The 24,173-nt window shown below is 34.9% G+C and overlaps 1 protein-coding gene across 5 annotated transcripts in view; it reads right to left on the bottom strand.

The window, feature by feature from the left end:
- LOC118280610 (zinc finger protein GLI4) overlaps positions 1–24,173 on the bottom strand; it is a 104,459-nt gene that overhangs the window by 26,636 nt on the left and 53,650 nt on the right. For all 5 annotated transcript variants that reach the window (XM_035600805.2, XM_035600808.2, XM_035600807.2 and 2 more), the window contains one exon: positions 6,123–6,247. In XM_035600805.2, the coding sequence (XP_035456698.2) occupies positions 6,123–6,247 (125 nt within the window). The remainder of the gene's footprint in view (positions 1–6,122; positions 6,248–24,173) is intronic.

Raw genomic sequence — 24,173 nt, forward strand, 5'->3', positions numbered from 1 at the left:
AATGTGATTATTTTATTACTTTCCTTAGTGCCTATTGATGATGTTAATGATTTTTAAATTGTATCAAATGCGATAGAAACTGATTTGTTTTCTACTAGAGGCAGGATACTTACTGTTCGTTAGCATGATCTTGAAAAAAAAACAAGGAAAACATACACACATACTTTGCCTAATCTGGAAATTGTTTTCCAAGCTTACTGCTAAACTCTAGGTACAATCCCAAATTCTGATTCCATTACTGAGATGTTTTGTTTTAAAACCGAACCAATCTAAAAACCCTTTGGCCCGACCCTGATCGCCAAGGCATTTTAATGGCAATATTGACAGTCCTGTCACTTTGCAAGCTACCTACAACAGAACGGTACTAGACTTGCACTGAAGGTCACATGTCCAATACTGCAATGGGTGTGTGGAACTGGGTCCGTCCGCTGCAGTAGACGAAACCTGAGCCTTTTGATACGCCGCGGTTCCAGCTAACTTGTCTGGATGGTGTTATGCATTAAATGAGCTGTCGTGTGTCGTTTTTTTGTTTATATTTTTTTGTAGAATTTTAATTTTTGTTTTAGGTGTCGAGTGGGTTTTTGGGAAAGGATTTGAAGACATTGAAGTCAAAAATATTATCTATTATAATAAAAATTGTATAACCTATTTATCATTTGAATCCTTTTAATAATTTCTACGTAAAAAATTAAGAGAAATATTTAATAAATAACCGTCAAGGTCTGTAATGATGATACAAAAACTTGCCAAAACATTAAAAAATGTTAAAATAAATATTTCTTATTATACATTACTATGTAAGGTAAATTATTTGGTCTTTTTCGTCAAAAAAGTAAACTCCAGGCATTAATTAACAAAAAAGAAATAAAATAGGTCACTCAGACAAATCCAGAAATACTAGAAATGCTTTTATACTAAAAACTGTTGTTGACAATAAAGTCATTAGCGGTTTGCTATTCGATTCCCGCATAAAATTAAAGGACTAAGGGATTCTTGCATTAATTAATTTGAACTGGAGTACAGACAACAAGCATATAAAGATACACGAGCCTGTCAAATTATGTTTAGCAAACTTCATCTCTATACCTTGGTTATAAAGTTGAAAATTCATTGAAGAAATTTAACATATGAGTACAGGTTGAAATGCTGTTGTCTGTGTTTTCTGGTCACATTATTTTTATCGTCAGCAAGTTTGAAGACCGCCTGCAGTTCCGATCAACGACATGTTTAATAAATTGCAATCTAACTAAGTGTGCAACGATGAAATTAAAAAAAAAACTGGGTTTTCTATAACCATACTTAACTATCATTAGCCATTCTTGTCGTTTAATTTGGTTTTTATTGAGTAATTTATGTTTTTAATTGACAATTAGCTCTAGAGGGGGTATAGTTATTTAAATGTCATTAGTACTTTTTAAATACTGAAAAAAAGCTTAGAAAGCAATAGAACCGTAAGTACTTGTACGTCATACATTTATTACAATAACAAATCGAAAGAGACATGCGAGAAAATAATTAAAAAAAAAATGTTCCAAAAAATACCATAAATGATAAATGATATTTATGCAAAATAAATATAAATAGGTTACAATGTAACTCTTTTACACGTCAATCTCTTAATTAACTAGATGAGGCCGGCATTTCCTATCGGAACTCTGAGAAGAAATGCCGAAACAAACTCAGAATGCGCATAACACCATCCAAAAAAAGATTTACAATAAAAAATGGCCGTTAATTGAGCGTTATCTAAAGATGCGTTTACTCCGTGTAAGTCGAGCCAAGCTGCTTAAGAAAACAGACACCAATCGCGATTTTTTTTATCATAAACAGTTTCGGTTCCACTCTAAAATAACGCCGCAGCCGAAGGGTTAAGTTACAGACGTGTTGTAATCACGCGGCCCAAAAGACCGCCAGCTGACAGAGGGTTTTGACGACTTTATGGGGCATTAAATTCTTTTTTAATCAATTTTGGATCGAAGGACCAGCGCCAAATGTTTAAAAGTGCTGAACGCTCAACGAATGCTTTTTTAAACGGCTTCGCGATTTGAATGCTAATCACCTGATAATATTCTGCTCACTAATGCTTTCAACTGATGAGGTTTTAATTGAAAAGAAGCTGGAGTAATTGACTTTAAACTTCAGACTTGAGTTGACTTAGTAATCGGATTGTCACGGCATCATTTGATCTGTATGGACAGCAAACCTTGCATACGTAAGGCAATTAATTACTTAGAAGTTACACAGATAAATTAGTTTGAAATATTGCTCTACTGCATGGTTGGTGAGGTGCCTGGGCAATCGACTGCCGTGCAACTTACGGGTTCGAAACACGCACGAAGCAGATCTTTATGTGATCTTTAAATATTTGTTTCGTGTCTTAGAGGTGTGTATGTGTATGTGAACTTATATGTTTATAAATGCACCCACGACACAAGAGAAATACTAGTGTGGGTCAACGTTTTTTAAAGTTGAAAAAGATAGACCAACTTAAAAGCTGAATAAAATAATAAATAACATACTTATTATTATTATTACCTACATTATAATTTAGCAACATCTTTAGTTGGGTAAAAGTTTACCTCAAACAAGTATAAATGATCAAATCCAGCCTACGGACCTCAGAACTCGCTCAATAAACGAACAATATGAGAGGGAATTGAGGAAAGTTTGAAAATAAAAGGTACGTAGGAGGAATCTAAATATGTCCACGTCGAATCGCTAATGTACGGTGTAAAGCTCAGGGCAGACTGGAGGGTATAACCGAATGGCTGGCCCAAGAAGCTGGAGAAAGCGGGTTTTGAGTACAACAGGAATTGATTGGAAAAACATAAGTAAATACTAAGTATGTGGTTGAAGATAAATAACAAGAATATGAAAATCTATGATGTTAACCTTCTATTACAAGCTAATAAAGGGAACCGCCTTCATAAGTTAAAGTGCGAACGTTAATTTTAGGTTGGGTAATATACCTCAAATCTTTTCCTGAGTCTGAAAAATACTATGCTGAAAACCATATCAAAATCGGCCAAGCCAAACACGAAATAATCGCACACAAACAAACATATATACATACAGGTCAAACTAAGAACCTCCTTTTTTTTGAAGTCGGTTAAAAAACAAAAATGCCAGTTCTTTACAACTAAACCAAATCCAAACTCCTTATAACTTAACCCTTGAACTCACAATATGAACAACTTCAATCCATCTGCTACGGTTATTGAGACCATAACTGTGTTGCCTACACAAAATAATAGACTAGCCTCGTATATTTGTTATTTCAAATCCTATCTTAAAAGGGCGTTTATATCAATTAGAAATGCCCATAAAACCTCAATAGGGGAATCGTCCCATGACATTGAATCACTTATAATTATATTAGTCTAATCGTTTTGTTGAAAAAAGCGTTGAAAATTGTAATGACATTATTTTATAGTACCAGTCAATTGGGATGGTTTGGTCTTAATAAGCGTTTTTGACGCCATGTTCATTTAATTTGTTTTATTTTCTGGGATAAAGAGAAATTATAATCAAGGGTTGATTGTTTCAAATCGCCATCAGACCATCACATATGGGGCCCAGTAGGGCTGATGCCTGATCCGGAGCAACGGACTACCTAGCGGGTTTACCGGGGCTCTAAAAGTAGGAATATGAACGGGGTCGTTTTTAGTCAGTACGAGTCTGACACTCCCTCTCGCCTCGCCCATGGCGGAAGAATGCATTCGAAGATTGTTTTTGTGTAAAATCACACTTTTTAATTAGAATTAAAGGCAAAGAGAAAAACATTGTTTATGTACTCTACTAATTTTACAATAAAAATGGACAGCTATCAATTTGAATAGATTTTGTAAAATATCAGCGTTGAGAGCCAGAGATTGAAGGAAAGCGCCTTATTATAATATACTAGAGTATTATACCCAGCATCCTTCCTAAGGCACATATCAGACCATCTTTTCACCATGCATTATTCCGTATATAGTCGCTCACGTAATCTAAAACGTCTTAATTGCGAGGTCGGAACCAACCCTTCGTTACTCAAATGCATGCCAATTTTAACCCGTGACAAACCACGGTCGGTCCTTTAATAGCCGCTTTTACGTATCTGTCATCTAAGCACCGCCAGACGATTTTGAACTTAAAAATTGTTGAATAAAAGGTTGTTTTTTGTTTAGTTTAAGAATTGTAACAGTCGTGAGTTCAATGTCTAATTAACACCTCGGGTTGGAGATAAATTGTGGCGATAGTGTTCTGCCGTGGCGTTGCGCATTGCTCTTAGTGAGATATGCAATGTGCGCCGTACTTATTGAGTATCGAAAGTAAGGAAATTTAATCCGGTGGGGTTTTGGTTTTTGTAGCTTTCTAGATTAGGTTTTGAGTCAAAGTCAATGTCAATATCAAAGTCAAAGTTAAAGTTAAAGTCACAGTCAACGTCAAAGTCAAAGTCAAAGTCAATGTCAACGTCAACGTCAACGTCAAAGTCAATGTTGACTTTGACGCACTTTTGAAACGTCAAATTGAATTGAGATTTTGTCGATTTACGGCCAATTTCAATAACCTATCTATCTGTAGATTTGCTAACTAGAGATACGTTATTGAAATACCACATTTACCGTTCTTGTCCGTCCTTGTGCCTGGCAACTGCACCTGTACCTCAAATAACAAGCCAATCAAAACGCGACCATTAGTCGAATAACGTTTTCCTATGAATATAAAATGCTTTCATAAAATAGCCATCGTTGTTGCGTTGCAGTTGCAACGGATGCAACTACAACAAACGGCGATGTGATGTCTGGCTATGCATGTAATCTGCAATAACTGGCTAGTGTTGCAGATTTATCATTACTGGTGTAGTGTAGCGTTACTCCGTTCACACGTCTGAGGGCTGATACAACTGTACCAGTTGCTTTTGTTTGCCACATAATCAACTAGTCTTATCAATTGATAAGGCTAGTTGGTTATATGGAAAGCAAATGCATTTTAGATTGTGATTTTACTTTTGATATTTTGATCGGACACCACAATGTTTTTGATTATCATATCTTCCACATCCATAGCCTTTAAGTGGCCATTGCTGACCAAAGGTCTGTTCTCGCACAGAGAAGAAATGAGCATTAATCACCACGCTTGCTGAATGCGGGTTTGAAGTTTTGGCTGTTATAGTCTGGGAAAGATCCCTCCTATTTTTCCCTAAATGTTCACTTTGTAGAACATTTATTTCTTAGTTATTTCACACGAAAACTTACATCCTTTTTATTTATTTCTTAGGGTTACAAAAGCAAATAATTTAAAAAGTAATCGCAACAGGTGACAACCCTAGCCAGTGCATTGCAGTTGATATCGTGTCTCAAGTTTAATTGCGACTTATCGGATTGTTTTTCATTGTCCTGCTTATGGCGGTTTATAGGTTCGATGCCGGTGCGGGTATTTTTATTGCCATGGTACGCCATTGCAAGGGTTCTGCTGTACAATACAAAAACCGATGTTTAAGGAAAAACAATGGATACCATATCTTTTGTTAAAATACGAATTCATTATAAAATTGTGAAAAATGTTGCAATTATGAAAACAACATTGAACATTTTATAAAATTTGAAATAATATGTTGCAGTCATAGAATGAAATTGGACATTTTAACAAACGTCTAGTTTCCGAGTCTGGCTTGACGAATAACAAATATTTAAATTAAACAAATTACTACGTCGGAAAATCGATTTGAATATAAACTCCGACTGTTGATCAGTCACGAACATTGTTTTCGTTGAAATTTAAATCGAATGTCATCTCTTAGTCAGTCGAAGTCATCTTTAAAAGATACACTAATCAGATCATTTGGAAACAAGAAAAGTTATCAGAATTCATGACTATGGCAATGAAGGAACACACGATTGACTGTGCAAATAACAAAGCATATTTTTAAAGTGCACCCAGGAACCCTGTATTAGAACCTTGTTGTTAAAATTACTTGACTATTAATGAATTAAGTAATTTGATTGATAGCAAAATCATCAGGAATTAAGACGTAAAAATTTTGAAAGACAAAAATTCATTTTAGGGATTAATCAACAAATTCAAACAACAAGGTTCTAATACAGGATCCCTGGATTATAATGCTGATAGTGACTTACCTCTTAAGGTATTCGCTCCATACAGCGGATGATCATAAGGCACTGGTCGATACGCTGGATGGAGGGCAGCAAGATAGCTCAGTTCGCTTGTTGCTCCAGCCGCCGCCGCTGCCGCTGCTGCCAACCTGATAAACAAAGAAAGAACATATTTAGAAAAAGGAAAAGAAAGAACAACGTATAATATAAAAGAGCTTAAACATTACCACATAGCTTAAAACCTCTTCACTTAAACGTTCCAAGTAACATTAAAATTTTGAAACCCCTCAAATCACAACCGTAATTTCATCGTGTAATTGCTAAATAAAATTTTGCTCATAAGCTCAACTTATCATAATGTCGACCAGATTCAAATGCCTGCCCCAAAACTGAGTCGTGTCAAGTTTTTCATACGAAATAACATTCCCTTATAAGACGAGACGAATATTAAAAGATTATTTGCTCCGACGCAGGGTGTCTTTTAATTACAGAATCTCGTTTGCCAATGACAATATTTGAATGCTTTACCAAAAAGGTTGAACACAATGACACATTTGAAACTTTTTTCACGATCCCTATTCAAGTATTCGGAGTATCGTCGGGGACATCTTGGTGCGAATCCAAGGCCTGACAGTGGGGTTCCGCAGGCAATAAAAAGAGGACGAGCGCTCGCAATCCACCGGCATCCGTGACGTAATATGTCTGGAAGGTTTTCGACAAAAAACCCTATACAAACAACTGGATACTGTAGCGCATCACATGTGAACATTTCGCGAGTTGTAGGGGCCAAACAATTAAGGTGCTGGCTATTAATTTCTACACAAACAGTTTACTAATAAATATCTCGTAAAGGACACAGTATCTATTGAAATTAAACAATAGCTAACTCCTGACTGGCAATAAGTAATGTATAAATTCTGTACAAGGCATTAAACATGGAATTTGTTGACTGCTTAATAAAATAGATATTAGCTATGAACAGCAAAACAATGGATAAATCAGATAAACAATGAGAAAACAATCCATTCCCACGTTTACAGCGAAAAACAAAAGTAAAGCGACCACTAAAAGCGCAAAGCTAAACAAAAATAAGAACACAATAGCTCGCGCGCATGCGCAATGCGCTCAGTAATAAAATTACACAGGTCTGCAAATTTTAACTTTTATTTTCCCCTTTTAGATTTGATTGCTGATCTTGGGGTAATCAGATGCGCTGATTACGAATATGTACTTAGATTTTTCCTATCACCCTCAGTTTTTTTGAAAAATCCCTTTATGTGAATTCGCAAAAAAAAGACGACTTTACCAAGTATTATTTTTTTTATTACAAAAAGGAAACACTTACATAACTTCAAAATATAAAAATACACTTAAGGGAGAGCAATAAATCAATAAATAATATTAAATATTGTTGTGGTATCTTGCTTTCTTTTCAGTGAAGCTCCTATTGTGAGATTTTCGTTTAAAATTGCGACTAGGATCATCTTGCTTTAATAGCCAACAATTAGTCTGCCATCATTCTTTTATTCCACTTCCCTTGATAGCGACGTTCTATCTCCTTCAAATCCTGGTGAAATCTTTCGCCTTGCTCTTCACTTACAGCTCCCAAGTTATCAGGAAAGTAGTCTAAATGCGAATTAAGGAAGTGAAGTTTAATGCTCATCGAACATCCCATTTTTCCAAAATTCTCAATCATTTTCTTCACAATTAGGTTCTGAGGTTCTTGCCAAAGCACAGGCGATAGGAGATCAAAGCTATTACTCTTCCCTTTTGACCACTTTCGAAGTTCACGAACACATGTCGTACAAACTTTATGCGGGACCCACTGTTTATCTTGATTGGCGATTGGTAGGCCGAAATACATATTATAAACGTTACTTATAAATTCGCTAATGTTATGCTGCTGTTTTTTCAGCATAAACTGCCCACAAATGTAGCAAAAGGTGTCCGGAGAGTTTAAACACTTTCGCGATGACATTTTTCAAGAGAGCGTTTCGAATTGCACGGAAGTACCTACTGATGTTATAAAAACAATGATGATACTATTTATACAAAAATATTAATGTAACGTCATTAACTCTCTTCTAACGATTTAAGTTAATTTCAATTAAAACAAACGTTAATTGTACAAGAAATGAGGTCATTAGCAAATGAGTTAAAAATCGACCATTTTTTGATAATAAGGGCATGCCACTTAGTTAATTAAGTTATATTTAACTAATTTTATTTGTGAGAACATATTCATTATTGTCTACTGCAACCATTTAGTGTGTTTTTTGGTCAGTAAGAAACGATTGGAATAAAATATCAATTAATAACTGGGAAGGCCTATGCAATTTTTACAAAAAAAACAATGTTAAATACCTAAAAATTCTGACGTGATGGAATTTTTTGAATATTTTTCCTGTAATCAGCGCCCTAAAATCTATCTAAATCAATCATCAAAATTAAAAGGGGAAAACCGGTGCAGACCTGTGTTATTAAACAAATCAACCTCATAATAATGCGGCCCCAGAAAATTGTCGGGTGGGCTGAGTAGGATAAAGAAATTATCCAACTTACCGGCCACGGACGATTGCGCGCCCCGACCGAACCCGAACAAAGACGTAGCTCGAGAAAACGAAGAAAAAAAAAGCTGCCGGCTAACAAAATAAATAAAACAAGTGCAAGAACACTCGCGCGCCTTCGCCCCGCGTGACGTCTTCATGTACTCTGTCCTTTTCGCCCACGCGATCTGTCTGTTCTCATGTGTACGTGTGACAAAGACGGAGATATGCACAGATTGTCCTCTGAATAGGAAGAAAGTTTTGAAACTGTTGCTTGATGTGAAACAAGTTTTACAGATTTCGCGCAGACGGGCTTTTTGATTTGACGTTTTATTTACATTTTTAAAATGATTTTCTTTGCAAGGACCTTCAAGTCATTAAGGCAACACAGGAGCTGCATTGGCAATGATTTTATAAATTAAATTGTTCATGTAAAATGCATTGTGTTCTTCACCTTATCAGCGATCATTACCCATTGTTGTGGTGAAACTATTCGAATACCGGAGATATTTCTAGTACAAAAACCTCTTAATAGACACCGATGGTAAGTTTTAATGACAGAATGAATAACTTTACGTAATAATCAACCGTTGTCCGTTTTAAGTGTTGTTTTTTTTTGCTTATTTTCAAGTAATCAGCGCAGCTGAAGTCTGTCAGTTGAGCATTTTAAAAGTGTAATTGCCCCCTCAATGTGAGCGACTCAATCATGACATCATGAATGTTTCATGAAAAACCAGTTGGCAATTACACTCGTTTCTTACGGCGGTGTACTTTTTTACGGTTTATTTAGTTTTTTCGTCGAATGACCAATTAGTGCTTACTACCTGCTACACAACCCTCGCGTATCTATGGTAAATTGTACCCGTTCTGTGGTGCATGTGTTTTATGGTATTTCCTGAGGTATTTAGTATGTGCTTCATTAAGGAAAGTATGACTGTGTAAATGTATGATTCGGAAAACATGTGTTAACGTTGAAAATGTCATTTTTTATGGAAATAATTACTCATGTCTTATTTATTTTGCCTTTATAATCACGGAAGTTACTGACTTCAGATAGAAATATGTTCATTATGCTTCCATACAAAAACTACGGAATATATTTCTATGGAATTCTGAGTTCAGACAGATCGTGACTCCAGTGGTAGCATCCTTGTTGCAAACTACCTATAGGGTTACCGAGGCTCCGGTTTGTAGAGCAGGAGTAGGGATGGGGTGGTTTTTACTCAGATCTAACACTCCCTCTCGCCTCAATCAAGACAGGCAGAGTCATTGGGTGATTGTCATACTTCAACAAATGCTTACTAATATCATAAACGCAAAGATTTGACAATTTTAACGTCGTAACACTGTATTTTTTTATCTGGAGATGTCTACGTAAGAGGCTGGAGACTGATATAGGCTACTCTTTCGTTTGACCACATTGAGTAAAGCCGCAGACGGGAAACAACAAAATAAATAATTCTCAAGAAGTATTAAACGGTACATGTTTACTGTTCTTTAATATAATACCTACAGTTTGACCTCAAAAAACACAATACACATAAAGAAGAATTCAAAAACATAAAAATGAATTTCACACAAGAATAACAAGCTGTTTCTTTATGCTGGTTTTCGTCAAATAATATATCACTTTATTACGAATTTCATGAGCAAATAATATTAAGAATTTAAATTTTTAAATACTTAAGTGTCCAAGTGACAGATTTATTAGGGTCCCAAATAAGAATTGGACCAAATAAAGGACCTTAAGCCTCTTTTCGGTACGCCGTTTTCGAATATGGACGACGAAATACACAGCGTCTGTTTTATGATTTATTTGCAGCGAATAAATTGAGATTTTGTTGACTTTACGTATTTTTTAAAAGGGAATAAGAAAGATGGATTTCATTATTAAGCTTTTGACAACTTTTTGGAAGGGGTTTGTTCAACACGGACGTCTATTTATAAGCTTAGTAAAAACACATGCGTTTTTAACCCTTTACAAACAAACCAAAAAGTCTATTCTATTACAGAGCAAACAAAAAATCTAAGAGTATAATAAGTACCTAATTACATTGTATCTATCGTGGAAACTAACCAATGCAAGCACACTCTCCATTGGAGCTGCGGACCATTTAGCGGGTTATCGGGGCTCCGGCTCGAAAAGCAGGAGTAGGAATGGGGTGTTTTTAGTCAGTAAGAGTCTAACATTCCTCTCGCCTTGCCCAAAGCGAGAAAAGTCATAGGATGATGATATTGCACACTTAAAAAAAACACACTGTCCATCAAAGAAACAAGTTAATAATTTCAACTCATCAACTTTCGTCACTCTTTCTACATTTTCTTTCACAAATAGAAACATTAGAAAATGTCCTATTGCAATAATTCACCGCTAAATAACACCATAGACACGCTTTTGTATTAAATGTTAGACAATAAAGGTTTAAAATGAGTCACTTCTGTGTGGTGTCCTTCTCAGAAGGTCCAAAGTGGTCACCGCGGGGTTCCGCGGTAGGAGTTTTGTTTAAACCGTATTTTATTGTCACACTAGTCGACCCAACACCTGCTTTTTTAAAATTTTCGCCTATTTAAAACGGTGTTGAATGAAGATATTTATCGATTTTCAAGAATAAGTTTTTGGTATTTTTAGAAAAAGATCCTGTTATAAGTTTTTAAACTGACATGGTCACTAACATTAGAACTTAAGACGGGATATTTACCATGTTTATTATAGTTCATCTGGAATATTGGAAACTCATAAACATAAATAAACATGGTAAATAACCCGTCTTAAATTCTAATGTTAAAAATCCTGTTGTTAGAATGGACTATCGATTTTTAGTGTACAAACTAAACATTTTAATTTCAAAATTCTAATCGCCTCATATTTATCATGTATACGTTATCTAGCCTCTACAATAAAAATCCAACATTATACGAAATATTATAAAATCATTTTCAATACAACAAAAGCGAAATTCGTTTCCAAAGTCGCTACGAAACCTGCGCAAACGCAAGCGCCTCAATCGGTTCGATCTCTACACCGCTCACGGTGACATGTCAATCGGTTGCTGAATAATGGAGGAGACACCATGTTGTAACACGCTGTATATCGGGACAAGTATAATGTTCAACTAATAGATGTTGCTCATTTGTTTTTTTTTTGTTGTTGTTGTTGTATAGAGGGTGTTGTTTGTTTGAGGTGTTTATTTGTTAACAAAATGCAATATCGTCGATAGGTTTCTTTACATTTAGATTGGTATTGCAGAAAAATTGATATAATTTAATAAAGTATTGTTGGCTAAAAACATTGAAATGTACATTTATTAGTAGGTAGGTACAAACAGTATTTTGTTGTCGTTAAATTACAACCAATGTATGTATTGTTTAGTCTATACTAATACTAGAATAGGGTAGCCACTTAGAAAATCAACAATCATTTTCTACTACACCAAAAAGACATTTAAATTCTGTCCCCTAAAACACAAAATCCTGGTCACACTACAAACAATCGTACGGCTAACATTGTCGCGCATTGTACGACCAGTCCTGCCCACCTCTTAATAGATAGCGTCGCTATAATGTGACGTCACAACTACGGTACAGGTTTACTACAACTGTCATTTATTTATTTAACAATATTGTTGCTAGCTTTGTTGCCAATCGTTGAAGATTTCTTTCGAGTCACAATTGCTTTGTATTGTTTAAATTGTATTGTAGACTTTTGTGTTGGTATGTTTAAGGCTTATTTTACTTATGGTATTTGAATCTCTGGTACTATTTAAATTCTTAATGATATTTCAACTGGATGTTTAAAGTCAAAGTCAAAATAATTTCAAATGGACCAGGAAGGTAGTTTGAACGTCAAAGCAAAAAATATTTAAATGTCTGTCTGTCGACAGTCCTCTAATGAAGTTCGTGCTCGTCGTCGTTTCAATTCGTTCATCAACTTTCCAAACATCTCATTTCTACCATTTTCCACCCATTAGTTGGATACAAAACAATATATTTTAAACATTAATAATACTGTTAATCAGGTATACCTGAACTACAAATAAATATTACGTACTTTCATTTACTATTTAAGATGGCATCAAGTCTGACAACCTTTATAAAAATCTTTATAGTCTATGAAAAATCGTCACGCATCAATCCATAGCGGTACCAACTTCCCAGCACCTTCCCAGGGTATACCGGACGTGATGGTATCACGTGTGGAGTCCAGATATCATATCAATGGCAATGGTATCTTCATCAATCGTTGCACGCGTTGCATATTAAAATCTACCGCAATAAACCACGACCAACGTCTCACGGTGCGTTCCCGCTCTTTGAAATCAAACATGGCCGCCACGCACGCGCAGAATTGTAACGCTCAGGGTTACCATAGTACAATAGTTTGTGGGATATGGTAATAAATTGTGAGACCTATCACATATTTTAATTTTTGGTATTTTAATGTCAGGATAGATTTTTACTATTTATTGTTCCTCCATATTGATAAAAAAATTAATGCAAGGTTTTTACAATATCGAAGCCGCAAGATACCGAAGATGGTGATTGCGTTAAAGTTTTAAAGGTTTTAATAGGTCTTTATAAGGTTTGTACTACAAATCAATCTTTGTCTAATACATTACATACCTAACCTCACGCTTGTTTCTCATGGGGGTAGGCAGAGACTATGGAACGATTCTTACCAATTGCTACGATTCTTTCGCTTCATCAACAATCTCTTTCTGCTTCATCAACAGTTTCACTTCATCTTGTCTAATATAGGTAATGTAAGCATTTACTGCAAATGTAATCCTCCAGAAACATATGTATTGTAATTACTACCACTCCACACAAGATCCACCATGACAAGCAACTACCAAACAATTCAAAACAAACAATCACAACCAAAAACCTCAACTGTATACACAACAAATTATGGAACAATTACAAAGTGTCATTTTACAAATTGGTGACCCTAAATAGGCAATTAGAAGTGGCCTTCACAGCAATGTGTTGCATTAATTGCTATGTGTCTAATTGATCTTAATATTTATTGCGGTTTGTTCATTCTTGTGGATCAACTCATTCAGTTCAACTCATTCTTGGCTATGAATAGACTCACTTAGCTTAGACATGTGGTCTTCGACTATAAATATCATCTGTGGCTTCCTTATAATGTTGTGAAGTATCAAGTGACTAGGAACTGTTCTGGTGGCTGAATGTGGGAGCATTTCTAAAAGCTACTTGTTCTCTATGAGAGCTGAGGACTTGTGAAATGAATTTATGTATTAGAGAAAATAGATCAAAATTAAACTAGTTATAAGAAAACGATTGGTTGACGATGAAACCGATGCGTAGAAAAACAAACTAACAAACAATGGACATCGTTGATAAAAATTGAAATATAAAGTGAATGAAAACAAATGGAAGAAATGACAAAATAACACCAGCCCTTGTAACCATAGAAAGAATGTAATTAGATGATAATAATTAGACAGTCATTAGGTGTGGACAAATAAATATAAAATGCAATATCCCTAAAGATTAAAGACAAGACAGAGATAATGAAAACGAGGCTTATAGAACATGCTGAACATAAATCATAACAAGCAATAATGCAAACTAAACTCATCCGAACATAATAATCAAAGAAGCTCATGTACAGAAGCCATTAGACATTAGACATTTATTATCTATAAAATAAGGTTACGACGTGTTTAATTGCTAATCAAATGGTGTAATGAACAATAATATATCGATGCATCATTTCCTAATATAATTCCAAGTTATCGTGCCCCATATATTTGAAAGCGATCGAAGTTCAAAAGTCAATTGAATTTATTACGTGATAAATTATTATTGGGCCAATATTTCCAAACAAACAATGTTTTGAGATAGTTACATTGTTATGGAAACTTTACAGTTCAGCAGAAACTTTGAAATATATAAACATGATTATCATTGAAGTAAATGATATAAAAGATCGAGAAAAAGGAACATCTATTGTAAGCTGTTAGCCTAGCGGATTAGCCTCGAGGCTTCAGCTCGAAAAGCAGAAGTAGGTAGAGGGTGGTTTTTAGTCAGTAAGAGTCTGACACTCACTCTCGTCTTGCCCAAGGAGAGGAGACATTGGATGATTTTCCTTACTCACTTGAAAAAGACTCATCTATTGTTGAAAGTATACTTTAAGTTTTTAAGCATTTTACTTTAAGGTGTGAGTGTCTTAAACCTTTTTACACAGTAATATACGTACCTACGTAAGCCTTAAACAGAAACATTGAATTTCACACCTAAAAACCAACATGATTCACAAGCCAAGTGCCATAATGTTTCACCATATCCCTTTCTCGTACAACTTTTACTACACCATACATTTTACCATCGCCATCTTCGCTAACACCATCAAAAATGTCCGTAGGTGACAGAATTACACCTATGATAAGAACAGTAAAAACTTTACGATACCAAATTGAGATGTCATTCGGTATTATTGCCACACCAACTGTTATTGTCTTTTACGATTCAGCTGGATAATATCCTTTACTATAGTTTGAGGTTATTTCAGGTCAAATGTTTATTGTTTTGGGCTGTTCTCTGTTTATTAGTAGCTTTAATTGGTTAGTTAGGTTTGGAGGTTTTTATGGATTTCTTGTTAAGTCTTAGATGAGGGTTTTTTTCTTCACTTCCAACTATAATCTGTGAATGAACCAAAGTTTTATTTTTTTCTTCGTCTATATTGTTTCATTCATCATGTTCGTTTTAGTAATTCATGTTTAGAATACTAGCTTGTGGACTCTAGCGCCATTCTTAGAACTGGACGCATGTACTGAATCTTTAATAGGTTAGAACATTTTTTTCCTGTGGTCTAGCTTGAGTTGAATATTTACCTCGTATGTGAGTAATTTTACAAGTAATTTGTTATGCAATAGGTGCTTAAATTGTGGACAAGGAATTTCAACAAGGACAAATTGCTTCCTTGCAATAAAATCAAAACAGTTCTAGTGCCTTTTCAATCTTTTCAATGCCTAATTCCCCAACAACCCTTGAATTCCTAACAACCAAAAGGCTGACAAGGTATTAATAACGCATCTGGTGTTTCAGGTGTCCATGGGCGGTGGCAATTCCTTACCATCAGGTGATCCGTCAGCTCGTTTACCGGCTCATAAAAAAACAACAGTTTCTAACAAGAAAACTTTATGATTCACCATTAAGTTGCATGTTGCACGATATAACTGCCACATTTTATGATATTCACGGTTCAACAGATTGAAATGTCAATAAAAATTATGTCTGGTCAGGGCACCTTTAAAAATAATAGTTTGATGGCTCTATTTTGGGCACATGTGTCGAAATCTCGTTGTTATTTATTTATGGCTGTATAAAACACAGTTTTACAATGTAGTTTTTAATTGTTCTGATGTTGCTTTTATTATTTTGTGGTTGTATAAATGTCTAACTTTTGTTGTTGGGGGCTTAAGTGGTGTGTGATTTAGTACATCTTTATGTTTGATTAGCACTTTTTGAGATTCTGTTGTGAATGGATGCCGACTCATTATTGAATTGAGGAAAAAAACTCCTTTTAAAGTTTTTTGCATTATTATAGTTGATACTAAAAAATAATTATTTGAAAGACTGCAGCAGATTGGAATAATCCTTAATGATAGTGTACAAAAAAATCCACATAAGGTTGTAAACTAAAAATATGAATTTATTAGAAAAGTCAGGGATTAGCACCCCTGACTTTTGACGAGCTCCTAGTAAAATATACTTGAACAATTGGAGCCAGCCAGCAAACTCAAGTTATTTTCTCCTTCATAATACACCTATAAAGCCCAGTGAAAAACACATGTACTCACGAAGGTACATAAACAGTAGCGTATTAGTGAACAATATGTAAATAAAAAAGGGTGATAAACGACCGGAATGGAGTTTTGGAAGCTTTTTAATCCATATGCAGCGAAAATAAACAAGAATCGACTATTGTAAACAATTGCCCGGTATGGCGCGGGCGCACCGTACAGAATGAGGTGATTGTGGATTTAGATGATGGTGATACTAATTTAGTTGAAGTAATTATGAGACGTTAGGAATTTAAACGAGATATTAAAGCAGATATCTCAAAAGAATTGAAATTACTAAATTGGTAACGATGGTATATGAATTTTAAAACTCACTATGAGACATAGGATTAAGCTTCACTACAGCAAAGAACAAATTAAACATAGCAAATCGCTGACAAACGTCAATAATTCCAAACAACTTATAACACTGCTTCAATAAAAAAACTCATAACCTAAAAACCTTCCACCACGAACACAAATCATCAATCACTCAAACAAACCAAGAAAAATCGAAAACACCCTCCGCGTATACACAATATTACGATCGCGCGTTGACGCGCACGCATCGCGCATGTTTACAAATAAATCATCATTATTTTATTGCCCTACGCCCGCGCCGCTCAGTACCGCGGCGTACGCTTCCGCTCGTCAGGTCATCGGACTATGTACACGTGATTTATGAACTAGGGTAGCCCTTAGGACTTTAGTTTTTAAGGCAACTACATCTAGGCTATCTGTAATAAATCTTAGTGCTTACATTTATGTGTTCTATTTATTAATATTATCAACAGTTTCAAATCCATCCTATATAATGTTGAATACATTTTTCACATCACTTTTTACTTTCGTAGCGTCTATATCATCTATGCCTTTAGTATTAGCTTCTATACTTAGGTTAAGTGATGGATTGGTATTATACACATCGACTACTGCATTGACAACCCTAACAATGTCAAGTCCTTTCGGTACCAAGGGAAATCACCCGGTCACTTGCCCTCTGTTTAGATTTTGAACTACAAAAATATTAGTAGCTTCCTTCCTGACTGTAAATATTTGGTCCAGAGGCCAAAAATAGTTTTTAGAAACTAGAAAGCGTCATTTCGAAACTCCATTATTGTTAACAATGAGACTTTATGTGTTCATTAAAACAAAGTTAAAGGGGAAAATTTTGAATGCAGCGTCACGTAGGAAAATATATGTTTCATAATATTAATGGCCCTTGCAAGCTTAAGTTCTGTTTCTAAAGTTGTTGTTACAACAAATGTCAGAGTTAATGCTTGTTATTTGCATACTAGTTTCAGATCAAACAGCACTGTAATATTTATTTCTAATAAATTGCTTTGTAAATATTCAGCGCGAATATACGCGTCTCTGATTAATGATACTAGGATATTATCATAATTAGTGCACTTGGCAAGCGATGAGAAACTGTTGTTTATTGGAAATTTCAAACAAACAGTTTTACTCTTTGCAAATTAGTTAAGATCAATTTCAATAATTTTGTCTCTTGGAATGTTTTTGAACACAGTATTTTTCTAATAAACCTATAGGACAGAGATGAGTCTAAAGATTTTGGAATACATATAAATGTCATCTATTTTGAATGGGGCAAACGGAGACTTATCACAAATCGATTACAAGAGCATTGATTTCGTTTCTAACACTCTTCTGTTATCTGATCGTCAATCGAAGACTTTAGAAAAATCCTAACACTTAACATTCTGTAGAGAAATTTATCCATCACCAACATACTGTTTATAATTTTACCTATTAAAATTATCAGTGCAATTACAAGAGAACAGTGTGCTTCTGTACGCATTATTTATTTAGTAATCAATACTTGGGCTATCAAACGTTAACCTCAGAAGATAATTTGGAACGCCAGCGCCATCTCATTTACAAGAACTTCGTTCAAAGAATTAATTCAACTTCGTTTCCGTATGTCTTATCTTTCATGATTTTGTTAATGAGTATTGAGTGGTTGTGTGCTCTTATTTACTTAATGAATACTGTTTTTCTTTTTTTATTAGTCATGTAAAGTGTATTGTTGATTTTACTTGTAATATTGTTATCGTAATCGGTAATCTTTCTAACTTCTTTTAGTAGCTTCTATTTGATTTTTCTTCGTACTGATTTTTGTTACTTCAGTTCATTTCGTATTTTCTTTCGTACTTGGTTCCAGACCAATCAAATTATTATTTTTATTGACTTCAAAATCATTACTTCCAATTGTATCTATATTATCCAAAACATCGGCATACAGAATCCACCAATCTTCTTTTAAAACAGAAATCTCTTTCCAATTACAATCAACCTCTAAATCAATTGTTCTATCTACATCAGCATCATTATCAATACCATCTTTAATCAGTACCTCTTCAAGACTATTAAAATTTACGGTATCAGTAGTATTTGCTTCAATTGTAATATCGATCTCAGTGCTCAGTTCTTTATGCCTTGTCAATGCCTCCATTGACCTCAGATGACAAGGAGTACTGTACGGTAAATTTAGAACTCAAGTAGTCCTGCTACTTTCTAGATAGTGTATGACGTACTTTTCAAGTAATGTGAATTCTTGCTTTGATACTGGACAGCACTTGGGTAAATGAAGATACTTGTGTGCGAGTGTCTTTGATTTTTTTGATAGATTGGTTCTGCGAAGGTTTTGCTTGTGTTTAATGAGTGAAATTTTACAATAAATTAGTGCACATTTGTGTTTACAAACTTCACCTATCCTTAAAGCAGTTTTGAACAGCTAGATTGTGTTCAGTATCTTCGAGAGTAAGCTGAATATTATTATTATTTTAAGGCATAGTCGTCTCATTGCAGGGCATAGCCCTCCCTATTATCCTTCCACTCGTATTTTCGTAGAGCTTTCTGTTACTAATCTCTTTCATAGGCATCAAGTTCATCCCACCATGTTAATGCTAAATTTATATGGTTTTATTCTTCAAGACTTATCTTACAGTTGTATTTGTGCTAATTACCGCAATATCAAACTAATAATAAACACTGAAATGCATCTGAAATTAGATTACCATCAAAATATCCTTTAACAAGCCCTCTCCACTTAATTATATACATCCAAATACATATACAAAGATATATATACAAGTTATAAAACCGGGAACGACTCGTAAAAGTTGTCGGTTGCACCAAGGAACATTTTTATTGAGATGCCCTGTTTACGAGCATCTGACATGCCTTGGGGTCTTGACCTCAACAAGTGTAGGGTGCATAAACCTTCGGAATGAACTAGAATGGTCCTTTAGACTTTATGGTATACGGCTGCGAACTTATTAGTTCGTTTTGTGATATTTTCTATTATCAGTCTTTGTTCTGAGTCTGAGTCTATATTAAGATGTGAAGTCAGATTTTATTTCTGTTTGGGTGGGTGTTTGTTTTTTATGGTTTATGGTATAAGCCGATAAACGAACTGACGGATCACTTGATGGTAAGCAATCACCGCCGTCCGTGGACACCCAAAACATTAGAAGCGTTATAAGTGCATTGCTGGCCTTTCTGGGGTTAGGAATTAAAGAGTTGTTTGGAAATTGTGAATATTCGGAAGGGGGTAATTAAGCCTATCCTGATAACTTCACTCAGCAAAACACAACGCAAGCGCTGTTTCACGTCGGTTTTTGAGGTTCACGTTATTATCTAGCTTATTGAAATACTAATTTATTGAAACTGCTCGTTATAATTCTTATTTCTCATTAAAACTGCAAGTTATAAAATGATAATTAATTAAAAACATCCACAGGAGACAAGTACCTTTTAATAGAGCCTCTTATAAAATTCCCTTACAAAAACAGGACACTTTACAATCTAATTTATATCTAATAAACGATACAAATAAGGTCTTATTTTGCATTTTATAAATTGTTAAGTTTAAAACCGATATGTGACAGTTATGTTATAAAATTTATATTCTGCTGCCAACGTACCATTTGTGATGTCGTAATGAAATTGTAAAACGAAATTTTACGATAATGTTTTATCGAAATTCACTCCCAATTTGCGAATAAACGGGCTGTGTCGGAAATATGTTTTAGTTTGTGGTCCAATTTTATAAGAATGGCGATTAGAAAATGTCTGAGACCCTTTGCTCGGCAAGCAGCGCTCACCATTACTTCACGAACATAAAACTTTCCATAACTTATTTGCTTTATCAGACAAAGAAGTGAATTAGTTTTAATAAGTTTCTTTACGAGGAACTTATAAGTAACATAAAGATTTTCTCGAAAATCCTTAGTAATCAGTACCCAGTTGGTTTATTTGAGCCGACCAATCAGAGCGCGATTATTTTAAACGTAAAGCAAACTCATACTGAGGGTACAGGTATAACGTAGGTACTTACTTGTGCCTCGTATATTGCAATAGATTCTATTCTATTAAGTAAAACTCATAATATAAGATGTAAAACTCATAATATAAGATGTAAAAACTCGACATTCTTTGTACATATATCTCGAGAATGAAAATCATATCATCAAATCAAAAAATTACTTCCCAAACCCCGATTCCTCAACAACTCTTAAATTCCTGACCCCTAAAAGGTAACGCACTTGTAACGTCTCTGGTGTTTCGAGTGTCCACGGGTGGTGCCGATTGCTTACCATCAGGTGATTCGTTTGCTCGTTTACCGACTTATATCATAAAAAAGGTAAGTTTAAGAAATGAAACCTATCGCTAACGCTTGAAAATTGCGCCACAAAAAATTAGAGCCAACATTTTTATAAAGTTACAAAAAAATATAACTGTTTGTCGATTTTATTTTCGCGATAAAAATACACAAACATGGTTGTGAACGATGTCAGGTGACATCGTAATAAAGAGGTTTTATTTTTATTGTCACTTTTTGACATTTGTATCTTTCCGAAGCATTTATGTAACGTAGCGTCACGCTCTTTAATCCTTAAAGGGGTAGGCGAAAGGATACATGACAATGTTACACCCACTTTTCACCTGTTATAAGTTCCGGTAATAGGAAATCAGTCAACTAAAGCTAAGATTATTATTATTCCTTAGCTTCTGCCAGCGGCTTTGGCATTCCCGGCCGTGGGATAAAAAGTATCCTATCACCCAAGTCAACTCATACCCTATATGTATACCAAATTTCATAAAAATCCGCTCAGTAGTTTCAGCGTGATTGACGGACAAACATCAAAAAAATATAATATTAGTGTGATTTTATAATTTCATACTTAGTCCTGTTACGGAAAAACGCTGAAATTTTTATTTTAGGAAAAGCCTGAATATGTTTTTGTCTAAAACGGGAAACGAATACAAAAATTACAGTGCTTTGCAGTGGTACTTGCAACAACCTGCCCAAAAAGATAGCCTTTTTCAAAAATAGTTTTGTTGAAACCCTCATCCCAGTTGACGTTTTATTATCCCAAATTCCTTCCGTACAAATTGAACCCTTCCTGAACTTAATATTTATTTTGACATGGCGCAAGTTACACGATTATAGCGATTTTTATCAATGTCCAATTTATGAGCCATTTTTGCACCAGTTCTGTTCTCCATGTGACTTGGCATTGTAGTAATAACGTATTATTACATAAGCATATACCGGACTAATTCCAGATTCAGCGCTAATTGCCTACTAAGAAATTTTCAAAACACTGAAATATCCTATCAATCCTATCGATCCTAAAAAAATACTTTGCCAGAATCAGAAATTGAATCCAAAACCTCTAATTCGGTTCACACCGCAACAGACAAAGCAGTTCTGATATTTTTTTTAAATTCATTTACTCAGATGACACTAAAAAGTGGCAACTCAATAATAAATATCATAAAATCGCTCCCGCTACATCCTATACCTTACTCCACACCGGTTACAGAGCATTGTTATTTCAGTAAACACAATCGCAGGTGCCACGTTTCTGAACGAACGAGCTTTGATATCGTATTAGGTTTCACTAGGCATTCACTATTACGTATTTAGAATTATCCAGTCAACACAAACACACATTTATCACTTTTACTATACGTATTTCTGAAACATAAGATGGCGACATGGCTGTAGCTTTTTCTTGGTAAGTTTCTGTTTGGCATTTCTTTTAAGTAATAGTTCAATTACTTGTTATAGGACATTTTTAAGAATTTTTTGCCTGTTTCCACTCAACCTCACTTAAATTTGAAGGAGCTCCTAAACTTAGATAGGTGACTCTTAACGACATTTTGATTTTCACCAACTTATACGTGAAACAAGTAAGGGGTTAGTTTAGGTACTTAGTTACGTAATTAAGAAATGGTAGAATGTAGGAGTGGTTGGTAAAACTGTCATTTAGTCCAATACGTAAACCAGTGAAAACTGTTTGATATAAGACAATAGGAGAGAATGGAAAAGAAGACACTAAAAAAATAACTAGACAAGAGAAGACAAGAAGACACTACATAACATAGCCAAGATAGTCTATCATAACTATATAACATATTTGTGCTATAACTAAAACGTAGGGAATAAAACTTTGTGTCTCATTTGATTCTACTTTAAAAAGAAATGTACTGCTAAAGAAATAAAGCCCTGAAAACCCATACAACCTTTAAAAATCAAAGAAAAATCTAGACCCTTATACTTTAACGTATAGTTTAAGTTATAAACCAAGAAACAGTTGGATCATTACTCATTGTACCCAAGCCCACCAAGCTGGGTCAAATTGGTACCAGACTATTTAAAGACCCATACCCTTCCCAAGGACCCAATGGACCCATTACGGCAATAATCGACGCGCGACAATAAACCACGCGACCGATTTACGCGCGATTGTGTCGACTCAGTCGCCGTGACGCATAAAAATCGCAACATAATGAAATAACAAAACAACGTATTAAACGGAAAATGAACGTTTATTGATCGATGTGTACATCTATAGTTATTGGTCGTGTGATTTACGACGTGTCGTGCGCACACTATGAATTTATAGAAATATTTGTTTATTCGACCCCTTTTTTACGGGGGCTTTGTTAAATAGTTCAAATTTTAAATCATCTACTATATGGGACTTATAACACGGATGGTGGAAAGTGGTTGTACATTGCACAGTGGCATTAAGTGCCGTAAAAGCACCTCTGCCTACCCATAAAACTTGATTAAAATCACATTTAGCACACCTTAAGAAACCTTCTTTAGAAACATTAAGCTTTATCAATCACACATAATAATTTCTAATAAATTATTAACTCATCACGACACAGTTCTTCAAAACAAAATAAAACATCACTTCCATTGAATTCAGACATTATCCAATTCCAAACTCACAGCACAATCATCGCCCAATTCGGAAGGACCAACCTTTAATTCACCCATCACCGCACCACTTTACCCACCCAGTATCCTTTACATTTCCATATCTGTCCCAACACACGTCTGCGCGCGCACCTTAAGATTTTAATGAGCAGACCTGCGCCTGCGCTCCACACGATTGTGTTCAGCTACTGTACACACGCGACGTTGCATGACCTCACTCTTTTTCTTCTCGTTCGTTATTAACGTTTTTATGGAGCCGATGGCGATTATTGAGAATTAAAAAATGAGTTTCCATTGACGCCCAATTTCGCCAAGCTTGGTCTGGTTTCTTATAAACTTTGGAGACGTTATTTTTCAAATCGACTCCACACATAATTTCAATGCTGATACTTTATGATATTAATAAATGGATACCGACAGTCCACAACTCATCCTCACTGAGTCCCCACCCACG

This window comes from Spodoptera frugiperda, chromosome 16, assembly GCF_023101765.2.
Source record: "Spodoptera frugiperda isolate SF20-4 chromosome 16, AGI-APGP_CSIRO_Sfru_2.0, whole genome shotgun sequence".
Classification (NCBI taxonomy): domain Eukaryota; kingdom Metazoa; phylum Arthropoda; class Insecta; order Lepidoptera; family Noctuidae; genus Spodoptera; species Spodoptera frugiperda.